Genomic DNA, 14,456 nt, shown 5'->3' with positions numbered 1-14,456 from the left:
ATTGCTGGCTAACAACAAAGGATCCAGTTTACAGTGTTCAGTAGCCTTTCCTCTTTGCTTATCTTTGCTTCATCATTGGAACATTGCTAATGAGCCATTAGGCTGCTGCTGGCCTCCAAACAGTCCTACACATCAAAGTCCTATGGCCCACGAAAGGCCCCTTGGAACAGCTTCTCTACAGCTATCAAAACTTAGGGGATCCACTGTCCTTCTGGTACCCTCCAGGTTTCGCCATTTTGAGGTGTCATTTTGACCTAATAACGTATCACCTGAAGACCTTTTCTCACTGACAGGAGTGATCTTTGAAAAAAAGGAGTGGCAGTGGCAAGATTGTTGGACTTGATGATCCTTCAGGTTTTCTTCAACCTTAACGATTCCATGATTCTATTACAATACTTGTTATACCAGGCATATCCTCTCAATACTCTTTACCCAGGGATATGTTAAGATAAAATAAAAATTGTATGAAGAACAAAGCAGAAGTATTCACATTTGGTACCAGCTGGGTGGAAGGCAGGTCATCCAACAGCAAATAGCCATTAGATGTTTATAATCTGCCCAGAATTTTTAAGAATACCATGCCTTAGATCATAGAGCGGTGCACAGGTCCACAGCAGCATCCACAGGGTAATGTTTCTTCAGAGAGAATAATTGTTTGATTTCTCATTTGAAGATTGACTCCTTCTTAGATCTATCAAAAGCTTCTCTTTGTTTGCTTTTTAATGCAAACACCAGCAGTATATCTTTTAGGGTTTGTATGCTCTACTAAGAAAAATTCTAGCTGACTATTCCTTTTTGATCTACATTCTTATGAAAGCAACATAATTGGCAATTCTAAAAGTTCATGGTATCTTGAAAAAGAAGAAAAATAGGAGAAGAGCCTTTTAAATGCTGAAAATTACAACTTTAATTATAAAGTTATTAATTTCTTTTATTTTCATAATTTTTTTTCAATTCAAAATATAGTAGATTTACACCATCAGTGTATTAATAGCTTTTGTAAATACAAACATCATAGTCAGCTTTAACATAAAATCAGCAGTAGGCTTTGGATGCTGTTTTCCTCTATTCTTGTCATAGCAATGCTGCAATCCAAATAGACTTTAGTACAACATATCAGATACTTTCCATCATACATACAGTTTGAAACAACAGAAAAGGTGTGAAGGCAAGAAGTTATGCTGAAAGATCAGCACTTATAAAGATTGTACTTTAATTTAATGTGTTTCTTTCTGACATGGGTGGAAATACAATTTTTTTTGCAGGAAGGCTAAATATAGTCAGTGAAATGCTTGTCCCACTGAATTCAGTGGGATTTTGTCCCAAACACACAGGAAATAGACATGTAGAATAAGGATTCCTTATTTCCAGTCACTGACAGTACCACTGTCTTGAATTATAGAAGGATCTCTACTACAACAACAATTTAACTTCTTTGTAATATATGGTTGGAATTTTTGCTCACCATCTATGTTTTATTTTTATATTATTAACTTCCTTTATTTACCCAAATTTCCAGACACCAGATGTGGGTCCGTTGATTGTTCAGGGATTCTTTAATTTTCTGTCCTGAATGAACAGCTGCTGTGAGGCTTCTGCACTTTCTAAACATAGAAAGCTTTCTTATGTGAAGAACTGGGGGATTTTAGAAAATGCAATAAATACCTTTTAATGTGAGTATTCTTTTGGTGTGTATGTACCATCATTTTTTGATTGGACTTGAACACACAAGGAATCCAAACATCTCATTTTATTCAAAGAAAACCTCTCATATAATTCAAAGAAATTTTTTGTCAGCAGTTACACTGAGCAAATACACTTTGATTTCTCCAAACAGCAATATCTATTTTTTTTGATGAAAAGCTTCTCTCCATCCCTATTGGCATCTGATTACCTTCTCTTGCTCTGCACCTTTTTAATGATTTTCTCTGCATCTTGTCTCAGGGTTTCCTCTGTTCTGTGAGGGATTCTTGCAGGCTTTAGCAGTGCAGTACTTTCCTGCTTATCCCTGAACTGTAAATGTTTCAGCACTTTGTCTGCATTCCTTGTTGAAAGACAATAGTCCTTTTTATTTCCCTGTACTGATGCACCGCAGTGATCCCTAGATTTGATTTAAGAGAAAGCTTGATACTGAGAAATCCCATAGTCCTATTTTTAATAGGGTTACAAAATTATTTGGTCTTGGTATTCTAAAAAGAAAAAAATTACATATATGTATGTCTATATATGTCTTGTTTCCTCGACAAGGGGCTGACTAAATGCTCCTCAGGCCTGTGTTAATGTGCAATGGCACATTGGACCTGGGGAAAACCTGGAACAATAGAGGCCAAGCCCCAGAAAAAATGCATACCAGGTCCATGGTCTGGTTGGCCAGATACACATTTGGGACTGACTTCTTTCGGACAGAATTACTCTGCTGAGCTGTAATAATGCTTCAGGGGCTGAGATGGGTGCAGGGGAGGACTGTCAGTTATGCTCATAAAATTAGAAAAAATTGAGTTTCAGTTGTTAAGGCAGAATGTCAGAATATTGAATCTGTGAAAACTCTTTTCAAAGAGTGACAAAAAGAAATGACTTAAAAGGAGATTAATTCCCCTTTGCAAGGGATTATTTTTATCAGTGAGAGAATTTGAAAGCTTCATGCACCCACTCTTAAAGCTCATCAATATCACCAGAAATACTGTGTTTAATCTCTTTCATTTTCATATATCATAAAAAAATGTCCTGTGTTCCTACAGGATCATATTTATTTTCTGTCTTCCAACTTCAGCAAATATTGGTCATTTTGGAGCATTGCTTTCCCATACATCATTGAAAGATGGCTTACTTACGCCTGTAAGTGTGGACCTATGACTTCCCATGCAAAGTGGGATTCAACAAGTTTTCACAGGGCATTAAGGCATGAGGACAGAGGGATCATCATAATGCTCCCTTGTTTAATGAGCACTGGAGGTTTATAGCACTAAATTTAACAAATACAGAACTTGCAGTGCCATTTTTAACAAACATGTTTTCTGTAAAAATGTGCCATATGTGATCACTCTGTAAATCTGTCTCAGATCAGGTTGGTCAAATTTGCTCAAATTTGACATAGGATTGGCAATCCAAAATTAAAACCTTTTTGAAAATGTTTACTGGCTAGCAGAGAAGGGCAGAACACTTTCATTGATAAAAATAGATAAATAAATACATAAGTAAATGGCTAATCCCTTACCATAGAGAAGGCAGTAGAGATCCAGATGGGAGCTGGGGGACTGCAAGCAAGAACAGCAGTCACAGCTGAGGAGATGGGGCACCAAAGAGCTGTAGGACAACAGGCCACAGCATTAGAGGGACCCTACATAAAAGTATGGGGGGGGGGGGGAAAGAAGAATCTGTTTCATTAATTATTCTATTCAGGCAGCAAATTGCAAAAATCATTTAACCATCAGTGATGAAATGCTATGGCTGCCAACTGAGATGTCTCAGCACTGTACATGTTTGTTTTAGCACAGCATGCTGCTTGCAGAAGGATGTTTTGCTAATTAGTTTTGAAAGTTATAGGAAGTTCACAATGCACTCTTTTTACAACTAAATTGAATGACTCAAGACAGTAGAGTTATTGTATGAGCGAAAAACAGAGGATGGGGCCATTAGAGTCTGCTAAGTCACCACATATCATGAGCTTTCTTCATTGCAAAGCAAAGTTTTTCCTGAAGAAAACAAAGAAACAGACAATCTCCACAAACCATTTATTCTCTCTGTTGAGTGTGCTTGAGTAATTTCTAAATACACAAAGCCCTGAAACCCAGAAGGACACAGTAAATAAATAACCTCACTGAAACCATAGCTCGTGCCAGAATTGCTGCTGACCAACTATTCAAAGTGGCTCGTTACCAATAGGGAAGCTGTTCCTGAATGCTTGGAGTGTTTGTCAGCCTAGATAAATAGGGAAAATGGGATAAAGATTGTTAATTAAGCTACTAAGAAGAGATGTAGTCAGAGACCAAAAGTTGCATTCAGTTCAGATTTAGGGGAGGCAGTGACACAAAGTCTGAAGTTGTCTGAACTGGTAAGAATTGGCTGAGGTACTCTGAACCCATGCTGTACCACCAGAAAATCTGGCCTCTATAATTCCAGTGTGGCACTTTGTCTAAGTCTACCACATAATTTAAAATACTCACACCCACACCAAAAGAGACACTAAGTCAGGTTCCTGTGTGTAACAGGTATGACACAGGTGTCTAATTAAAATCTGCAGGCTCAACTTGCAAAAGCCAGAATTTTATGACTGGGGAGAGAGGCAGGAATTTATTTCCTATGTCTATCAAAATTTCCTCTAAAGTCAATTTTCTTTAACAGTTATAATAATGTTACACGTTCTGAATGCATGAAAGGGGACAAAAGGCTGGTAGTCCTCTATAGGTCCTGCTAGGGCTGGAAGAAAGTTCTTTGGTGTTCCCACACTTTATGTGGGAGGTGCAGCAAATCTCAAGTCACCCCAGTTATACTTTTCTCAGAGGAAATATTTACATTTTCATCGAACTGGAGGGTCAGGGGTCTTCAGTTTTATAAACTCAGTCTCACAGTTAAGATCAGTGATTTTTTTCTAACACTTGTCCTAGAGAAATAAAATACCTCCTATTTCAAAAGTAGTAAAAAGATTAAAATATTAATGTGTCTTAGAAGGAGACAGGTGCATAATATCAAAATAATTTGGGCTCTGCCAGTGCTATGTTTTGTGCATTTTTTACTGCAGTAGCCACAGAATACAATGTGGCTGTCCAATGGTATGTTACAAAAAGTATCTTAAGCATTTAATACATTTGGCACGAGTTTCATATTCTTTGGTTAAAATGCTAACGCACACGGATTTAAGATCCAAAAGCAAAGGTATTGGAATTCTAAAAATACTTCCGAGTCCATCTTCTTTGAGTACTGAGGAAGGACTGAGATTGTGATTGAAAGACAAAAATATCTTGTTTTTTCAGTGGGGGTCCTCAGAGTCTTGTCTTGCTCAGATCTCTTACAGCATTTTTGTGACCAATGTCAGTAATCGACACTGGAGTCCAGGAGCTTTCTGAGCTTTGGTGCCAAGAAGTGAGCACAAGTGATCAGCAACAGTGTCTTCAAAGCGCAGCTGTAGATGACTTTATATATATGTACACACATATATAGATCAAAGCACAGGAAAAAATACATCAAGTTGAGCAGAGCTCATCAGTATCTTATTTGTTATCTTGTATTTCTCCACCTCTATTTTCAGTAGTCCAGGGCACCATGACAGCTGTGGATGAGCAGGTGCAGAGAACAATTATCCTATTTCTGGAGCAAACTGTGGGCTTCATTTAGGAAGCCAACTTACTGGGTAAAGAAACTCATCACCGTTGATTCTTAGGTGAGGAATAAGATCTTTTCATGCAGCCCACCATGAATAATCTATCTGTCTATTTATTTATTTATTTATTTGTAATAAAGCATTGATGGTCAGTGTAATTCTCTGGTCTAGCACACTGCAAATGATATACAGAAGCCCTACAGAGTGAGAAACAAAGCCAGAGGGATGCAGTTAATCTGAACAAGCTTCTTTATAGTGACAGTCATATGGTTGCATTTGTGAATAATGTATTGGTATCTGCACCAGAACTGAATTCCTCTTCCTGCAAAAATCCACAATCCTGCTGGTGGGCACTCAGAGGATTTTCAAATGCAAAATAAATAAATAAATACTCAGGCAAAAATATCTTGCATGAAAAAATGTAGCTGAGCTCCATTGTTTCAAGGGGCCTGCTCAAACCAGGATGCTTTACCTTTTAATATCTATCTGTGCATGTGTGCCAAGAACCTGCTGACTAACTGGAATCATATTTGTACATCCACTGGCTATTATATACTACATTGTAAATTCCAGCGTTTTGCAGTTCTCAAGCTGCCATGCAGAGAAAGTCAGTAATAAATCCTTCATTCTTACTTTTTCCATGTTTTCCAAGAGTTTTATTTCTTTGAAGTGTCTTTGATTTTTTTATAGATATAAAATTCAAAAATTAAAAAAAAAAATCCCAGTGTAAATCCCCAAACAAACAAAATAAACTCCCCTGTTCCAATAAAAATGCACATTTAAGGGGATGGGGTGTATCTGGACTATAGATTTATTTTTGTTTTGAGCTAGATCAGCTTTATCTAGTTTAATGTTTGTTCTGTTACCATTTGAAATTCAATTTCAGGTAGTTCTTCATCATATCAGAATAGGATGCATCATTAACTCTAAGAGGATGTTTTCATTTGGCATCTGCTATTTTCACCAAATGTCAAGGCTTGACATTTGCTATCTTTATCTGGTTTTGGTGTATCACTCATACTGAGATTTTGTTTCTTATCTGATATTGATTTCAACTGTGACCAGCTGTGTTGCTAATAAAATCAACAGGCAAGTATCTGGCATTTAGTTCTTCACTGCTAGAGGAAAAGAAACAACCCAGTGACAAAAAAAAGTAAAGAGATACTTTTCAATTAGGATGCTCGCCTGTATCCTCATATTATCCACCTCTTAGTACTTCTGTTGATGTTATATTTCTGACTGATTCCCTTGGGGAAGTCTCCATGGAAATCCTTGCCTCTCAGATGAAATATTCCTTTTTGCTCTCATCCACTGCTTCCTGGAGAGCGGGGTCATTTTTCAAAGCGGCATCTGCGCTTTCGGCAAACTCAGTTCCTTTGGCCTCGTTGGTGTGGTAGGTGCCCTTGTGCCTGTACATGTACCGGACCATCACCACCAGCAGGCAAATGAGGACGAATACCACGGCAGCAATCACACCTGGAAAGAGACCACTTAAATGTATCACCAGTAATAAACTCACAGCCAGACATCATGACTTGAATCGCTCGGTGGGGAAAAGCCCATGTGTTGTAAGATGTTTGCATGTTGCAGTGGCCAGAGTCAGAACACACTGGGAAAACCAAGATAGGGTATAGATACTGCAGGAATACAGGACAAATTCTCACTAGCTTTCTTTCAAATCAGTGGCTTGGTTTGATTGAACACATTGGAGCTAAAAGGTCACTGCAAAATGAAGAGAAAGAACATAAAGGAAAACCAATAGGTTTCCTTCCTCCTTCTGGTAACATATACCCGGTGTTGCAGGCAACCCAACCCTGCCTTCTCGAGTGTTCTCAATTTCAGGAAATGTTCAGGGCAGAGTATTTCCAAGAAGACATTAAACAAATAGCAGGAGCTGTGTGGCTCTGGAACTGCTCTGTCTTTTCAAGCTGCCATTTCATGCTGTGCTCTAATTAAGAAAGTCTGATTGTAATGAATGTGGAAGTGACACCTAGCAGAAGGAAGGGATTCTGGGTAGATCCTTCTTGTCTCCTGCACTAAGGCTAATTTCCAGCTATGTGTTGACTGGACAAAAATTTCTATGGATGAACCCAGTGTGCATAGGACCAAATGGTGAATGGAAGCACTCCTAGTGAAAGAAAGTAAATTCAAGATCCTTTTCTACTGTGAAAGGTAGAAGTCGATAAAAGAGACAAGTCCTGACAAGTCCAAGGAATGACAAGTCCATGACAAGTCCATTGTTAAAAAACCTACAAACTCTAACCCTTTCCTCCCAGCTCAAATTTTTGACTTAAAAATCCTGAAAATAAATTGTTTTGAAGTTCATTCAAGTTGCATGACTTTTGTAATTTTTAAACATGTTTTTTTTCATGGATCCAGGATGTGCTTATAAATGCTTTTGCTGTGATTCTGTAAAAGTACATGATACTGAGGTGATTCTATATTCTTATTAATAAACCAAACATTAAAGAAACACACAATAAAAAGAACTAGAATGGAACATTCCTAGGGCTTCCTCTGCTGTCTGTGAAGAGCGTGTCTGTTTTTGTCTTCCAGAAGTGAACTCTACATTTTCTCAGAATTGCTCTCTGGAAATGCCTGCTACTCTGCAGAGGCAATGAGGGGAAGGTAGAGAGTATCTCTTCTCTGCATCTTATAGTCAAGATAAGCGGCGAGAGTGAGTATCTTCAAAGCTTTAGATTTATCAGTATCAGTAAACTGAGTGGGGATACCCTACTGGTGTGAAAACATAGGAATAGACAGAATATTAGCCGAGTAAATAAAGATTATAACTCTGCCTTAAAACATACTCCTTAACATTATCCCCCAGATTTCATGGTGTCTGGTTCTGGAATGTGAAGTTACTGCTAGCAGAAATGAAATTCCTTATACAAAGAACTCCAGATTTAAAATAATATCATGGTTACAGTGTGGGCTTCATCAATTTTTAGGACCTTGCTGCTATCCCTTGACACAAGAGGCTCTAATAGGCTTTAGATGTAGCACAATATTAATAAGCTTAAGGGACTAAGTACAAATCAATTTACCTGCTACTTGTTCATAGAAAGCCGAAATTAAAGTTACAGGAGATGGGACCTGAGGGAAATATAGCAGAACCTCACCAATTTGCACTAATGATTGGTGTAGCCCCTTGTGAATGACTGAAATTAGTGTGTTAGCATGGAAATGAACAAACACAATAAAAATAAAAAGACAGGTTCACTCCGTGAACATAGCTTTGCTCATTTATTCTGACAACTGTATTTAGTTTAAATGCATGAGAGAGCTTTAATGGAGCACCAGGAAATATAGTGTGGTGAATTCTGTAACAATAAAGAGTCGGCTGGTGTAAGCTAACATTGCTCAAATCAAAAGTGCTACACCAGTTCTGTACTGACGCTTGACCCAGTGAATACTGAAGGAAATCAGGACTGTTTGGTATTTGTTTGTCCTGAAATGGGGAATGGATGGGGGTGTTACTGCTCAGTATATGGCTTATGCTCATTATCTCATCTCGTTATCTTGCAATAGCCCCTCTGGGAGCAGATTTCCCACTGGCCTAATTAACTCTAATTGTGCCGCTCCTGTTGTCTTGTCAGCAAAGTAGGGGATTTGCAAAATGCAAGAAATCAACAAACCTGCTGTTTTAATTCTTATTGTGCTGCTTAGTACCGTCTGGTACTCACCTCCAATAACAGCCACATCTGCTCCAGCTGTGGGGCTCTCCACTTCTCCATCTATAAATAGAATAGAACATACAAAAGTTAATTATAAAAAAGGAATTGGATCATATAGAGCAGCAGTGACTGTACTGGCGGTGCTGTATTATTTTAACCTGTGAAACTCAGACCTTGATCAATATCTCTTGTTAGCAAAAGACATTTATGAAACTTCACATTAGAGTTAGCCATACTGTAACAGTTTTCTGCCACCATAACACTGGAAAATAAATAGCTAGCACATTATGCAAACTATCGTGGCCCTCAGGGCAACACCTACTGTTTATTATGAGCACTTACCTGTAACATCCTCCAGTGAATGATTAAATTAAGAGCATTTAGGTACTGTGATTACTCTCAGAGAGGTAGTTTTGGGAAAAAAAGGTTGATGTCTATTTATTTTCCCATTTATGGCTCTTCAGAGTATGGTCTGGATCTTGATTTGATGCAAATTAATCTGTATGTATTGATTTCAATTAGTATTTATTTATATGCAATGTCCTGTTTTTCTTCTTAGCATTTGTTTTCTTTTAAGCTTACATTTGGAATCAAGGCAAGCCTCTCACGTGTGTGGCATAAAATACAGTGTCCACTTAGAGTAAGTCTGGAGTCAGTGTTGATAAATCAAATAACATTGTTTGTTAGATTATAATTTATAAAAAAACCCAAAAAACCTTTACAATCAACTGTAAAAGAGAAGTACCTGACCATGTTTATTTGTGAGGTAAGAAACTGGTCTGAGATGTTGTAAGAAAGAGCAGCTAGAATTTGAACTACACTTTGATCTTAATTATAGCACTTAATAAGAATACCCAAAACAACTAATGAATAGGCAAAGCTTTTTAAAGAGGAGATGAAAAAACATCCCAAAACCCAGTGAGGATATTTCTCTCTTTATTGTTTGAGATAGACCTTAAATATAAGTAAACACATACAGACAAGAATTTCTTCACCAACTTCCACTTAGGTGATCAGGATACAATTCTGAATTGTTTTCTGCTCCTTATTCCATGCCAGTAGTATCAGCTCACCTAGTCCTGCGTTATCTAGATGTCTGAGAGGGTGATGAACTCCTCGAGTTTTTCTATGCTAGGATAATGACAGGACACTCCTTTCTCTGTTTAGTTTTGTACTATTTATATAATTCTAAATGACACTGGTTTTTGAATAAGACAAAAAGCTTTATGTGAGGTCTTTTTTTTTTAATTTCCCTTTGGTAAGTGCAGTAGATAGAAAAGTTCTCTGGAAAAGGTGAAAATCTAACTCCAAATCCTTCTATAAACTCAACAGTGGCACTATGGTTGATACATGGGATACCTTTTGCTATATCTGTATATGTGATTCAAGGACAAAACACTACCAGCAGTTTTCTCCTTGCTCTGTCTCTAACATCAGTTTGCAACAAACTGAGGAGAGCTGAGATTCAAAGGATCCACTTATTCTCAAGCATGGGAGGTGCTTTTTCTAGAAAGTAGGAGCGCTTTTCTCTCCCCCAGAGATCCTTCCTGCATTTTCTTCCATCTATGTACTGATGGAAAGATTGAGCACACCTTCTGTAATTTAAAAACTCTAATTATGTCTACGTCCATTCAAAACCCACATGCTCAGAAGAGATTAATTGCCTCAAGGTCAAAATGCTCTGTATTCCTTTACACACCAAATACATGCTGCTTGCCAGAAAAGCAGGCTCCTCTACAGCAATCAAATACTTGAAGGTGTGAATTCTAAAGTGCTTCCCTAGCCACACAGCTTGCTGCCAAGCATTAATTCCAGATCAAATTATTATCCCTTTAATTATAAACGTTTATGAGTAACTCTCTGCTCTTACCTGGGATTCCCAGGTGCCTCTCAGATTCAGATTACAAGCAGGTGTCTTATCTCTAGTACTTGCCATCACAGTGCTTTTTGATAGTGGAATACAGTATCATCAATTGTCAGAAAAGTTTTCATTTCCATGCTGTACTTTCTAAGTTTGCTACAGAATGCCAGACTCATCTTGAGCTATGGTGTAGCTGGCACTGATCTGCTAAGCTGGCACTGCTGTGCCCTTCAGCAACCAGCTGACACCATAACGTGGCTTCCCGCACCACAGTCCCCATTTCACTGGGAGCACCAGGGCCTGACTACCCCATTGAGTGTTCTCTTTTGACTACAGAACAGGCTTGCTGCCCTACCAGGCAGCCTTTTGCTGCATCAGTCAGAGTGCCAGAACATTGCAGCTACCACCAATGACCAGACATTTCCAAGGTCTGCTCCCCAGATCAGTTTAGGAGCAATGTTGATGGAGAGCACAGAGACACCCTTAATCCCTGTTTCACTGTCTCTGAAATTTCCCTTTGTCCAAAAATAGCTATGTGATTCATGGCAATAGCACAGCAGTGCTAGGCAGGTGCGAAAGTGTTGGGGTTGTTTGAGGTTCAAACAGTGTCACCCTTCCTGAAATATTGAGGAAAACGCAAGGCATGTGTGATGGAATGAGACCCTCTTCCCTGAGCAGGACTGAAACAGCAGTTGCTGTCCAGAAGGGAATCCATGCTTGGCCAGGAACATCAGCATGGCCTCTCTAAACTCAGTCTATATGAGAAATACAGTGCATTACTGTAGGACTGAATCTTCACTTTCTGAGGCAGAAAAGACATCCAGTTTACTGAAGGAATTTTTAGCTCAGCAATGGCTTTGACCTTCTTGTACCTTCTTCATTCTTCTCTTCTTCACATGCAGAGTGCTCAGAGGTCTGTGTTTCAATAGCTGCTGTTGCACCTGTTTTGATTGTTTCCCTTTGTTTCAAGGACATATTTTGTGTTATCTGTTGCTAAATTGTCCTTGCAAAACTTTCTCTCTCTGTTTTACTTGCCCTTGTCCAGCTACAGTCTGGTTCTGAAAGTGTTTAAACATTCTTGTTATATGCTGCCATTGGTTACCATGACACGCAGAAATCAAAAGATTTTGGGGAAACTTGTTTTTCATAAAATATCTGGCCATCAGAATGAGTTGACTAAATCAAGAATAGAACATGCAAATCAAATTGTCTGTTGTTGGAAAGTATATTTCTAAAAGCCAGAATGACGCGAAATGTGTCGTGACCTGAAATTCATCAAATTCCCATTTTGCTCATAAACTTACAGATAAGGGATTTTTGCAATAGAATGACAATTGCTACCTGTCTCATCCTCATCAGTCACATCCTGCTGAGAAAGCAGCAGCCTCTGAAAGCCTCAGAAATATTCCTGACTTAAATACTGCAAGCTTAAATACTCTAGCTTTTTGCTTCCCAGGTGGCAAATCAGTACAACTGGTTTGTGTGTTAACATGGCCAGTGGTGACTTTTTCCTGCTCAATTTGTTGGTAAATTTGTTAAACTTCCTCCTCCTGGTGCTATTTTCCAATAAAACTCGATTTTTATGAATTTTAGTAGTTCCTTCCCTCCCCCCAGTTTTAACCTATCCTTTTCCATTTTGACTGAGGAACACTTGTTTGAAGCAGGCAGGTCCAGCACTGAAAATCTTTGCTTGAGATTCAGCACTCTCCTACTTTTACTGTGCACTTCTCTGACAGCTGTAATGGTTCCTTTTCTTCTATAAATTGCAAATCTGAACCACTAAAAGCCATAAATCACTTCCTGCCCCAGAATTCTGACACTGGCTTTAAAATAATTTATTTTTTTTTAAATTTACACTTTCTTTTGTATCTGAGCTTCATTCAAGTAGTTCTTTCCAGTCCTTCTTTACAATACCAAGGACTAAATGTACTTTGTAGGTGGAAACTGTTTTGGCATGATTTTGTGACACCAGAAAACAGGTCTTTAAGGAAAACACAAAGTATTATGGAGAGTCCTGATAAAGATGCAAGACCTATCAGTGAGTTACTTTAGAAGCCAAACCATGTTAAGGCATTCCAACTGACAAGCTGTTCAACTTACATGATGGTGGGAAGGGGCATATTAATTCCCCAAATACTTTCTCCCATTCAGCATAGAAGGCTCAGAGTTTAGATCTTGCTACTTGCAGAAAACAATACCTTTAAGTGATTCTGTGGTTACTATCAGAGGCAGATGGGAGAAACTTGTAGAAAGCATCAAACTTTCTAATTTTCAGGCATCATTTTTGTCTGCTAAATTAGTTTCCAGAAGACAAGTCCAGTATTTTTACTCTTGGTGGTTCTGCAGTCAGCACTCTTAGTTGACAATTTAAGCACCTACATGTTTGATTGCTATGGATTTACACACGGAAAAGGCATGAAAGGAAAACTGTACCTGCAAAAGGATCCCCATTGGGCACATTTGACAGGAGTGCATGGGAATCACACCTACAGGATAGATCTAATCTACGGTTGTGAACTGCCAAATCCCTACTGCTCACTCCACAAGGGCAATTTGATGCTTTAACATAGACCTTACCCCAAACTTCTCAAGGCCTCTCCAATTTCCTAAGATAAAGTTCCAGACTAAAGCTGGTAGTGTTGAGCAGAGAAGGAAAAGCCTGAGATTGCAACTCACATTGCCATGATTCCCACGGAGCTGTGGGTGATCCTGCATTTTGGAGTTTGTCAGACTGGGTGAGTATACAGATATCGGTGTGTGGTAAGCAGCTCTGACAGCACAGGTTTCAAAGCCACTCGACAGCAGTTAGGCAGCACTGCTCCTGCTCGTGTCTTTCAGGATTTTCCTACCCACAAGCTTGTGCTTTTGATTCTTAGCAACCCCAGCCACCTCTTACACAATGGTCCGTTGCTGACTGCAAGGTTACACTCTCAGACAAAGCCTTGGCTGCTAAATTACACTCAAGTAGGTCTTTAAGTGCTTTTTTGGGCAACCCATTTTCTCTCTTGATGTACCGTTCATTGCATAAGAAGTGCTTGAAATTCGTTCGATCCATGTGAATGGTGGGTTGAACACCTCAAGGCAGTGATTTCCTTCTCAGGGCTTTCCTAGGCAAGCAGACTAGGAAACACACAGGAAGATTTCATCTTTAATCGGCTCACCTAATCGCTTTGTGAAAAGCTGCTGCTAGTGGTACTTTCCAGATGAGGAACAACCCAACCTTATCTCAGTGTATCCACGGATGTGCTTTGCAGAATCACCCAAGGGAGTGAATCAAACAAGGGAGATGTTCAAACTGAATGATGTCCAGTTCATGACTCAGGCCAGATAGAGAGGGAATTCAGAGGAAGGTTTTGCCTCAGTGTTGATTGTTCTTTCATTTTATTTGGCTTGTATCAATTGGCCTAGCACAACATACCATACTAATCTTTCCTTACTTTTAAAGAGCTGTAATTTAAAAAGATGACTGCCTTTTTATGTAAAGACCTTAGGTGAGGTTCTAACTGCCTCCACTCAAGATAATACTAAGGTATTTGATTGGGTTCCGTAAAACGTTATAAACTTCTGAAAGCACTGAGGAGTATATGGAGTCTACCAGGAA

At 38.8% G+C, this 14,456-nt stretch overlaps 1 protein-coding gene across 1 annotated transcript in view; it reads right to left on the bottom strand.

The window, feature by feature from the left end:
• Positions 1 to 6,390: 6,390 nt before the first annotated feature.
• Positions 6,391 to 14,456, bottom strand: part of GYPC (glycophorin C (Gerbich blood group)) — a 28,582-nt gene continuing 20,516 nt past the window's right edge. Inside the window, exons 2-3 of the mRNA XM_010406985.3 lie at positions 9,004 to 9,054; positions 6,391 to 6,793 (exon numbers count right to left, since the gene is read on the bottom strand). Coding sequence (XP_010405287.1) covers positions 6,597 to 6,793; positions 9,004 to 9,054 — 248 coding nt within the window. The 3' untranslated portion in view covers positions 6,391 to 6,596. The remainder of the gene's footprint in view (positions 6,794 to 9,003; positions 9,055 to 14,456) is intronic.

Source organism: Corvus cornix, chromosome 7 (assembly GCF_000738735.6).
Source record: "Corvus cornix cornix isolate S_Up_H32 chromosome 7, ASM73873v5, whole genome shotgun sequence".
Classification (NCBI taxonomy): Eukaryota; Metazoa; Chordata; class Aves; order Passeriformes; family Corvidae; genus Corvus; species Corvus cornix.
Note: the sequence above shows the minus strand (reverse complement) of the source record. Positions and strands in the feature narration are given on the sequence as shown.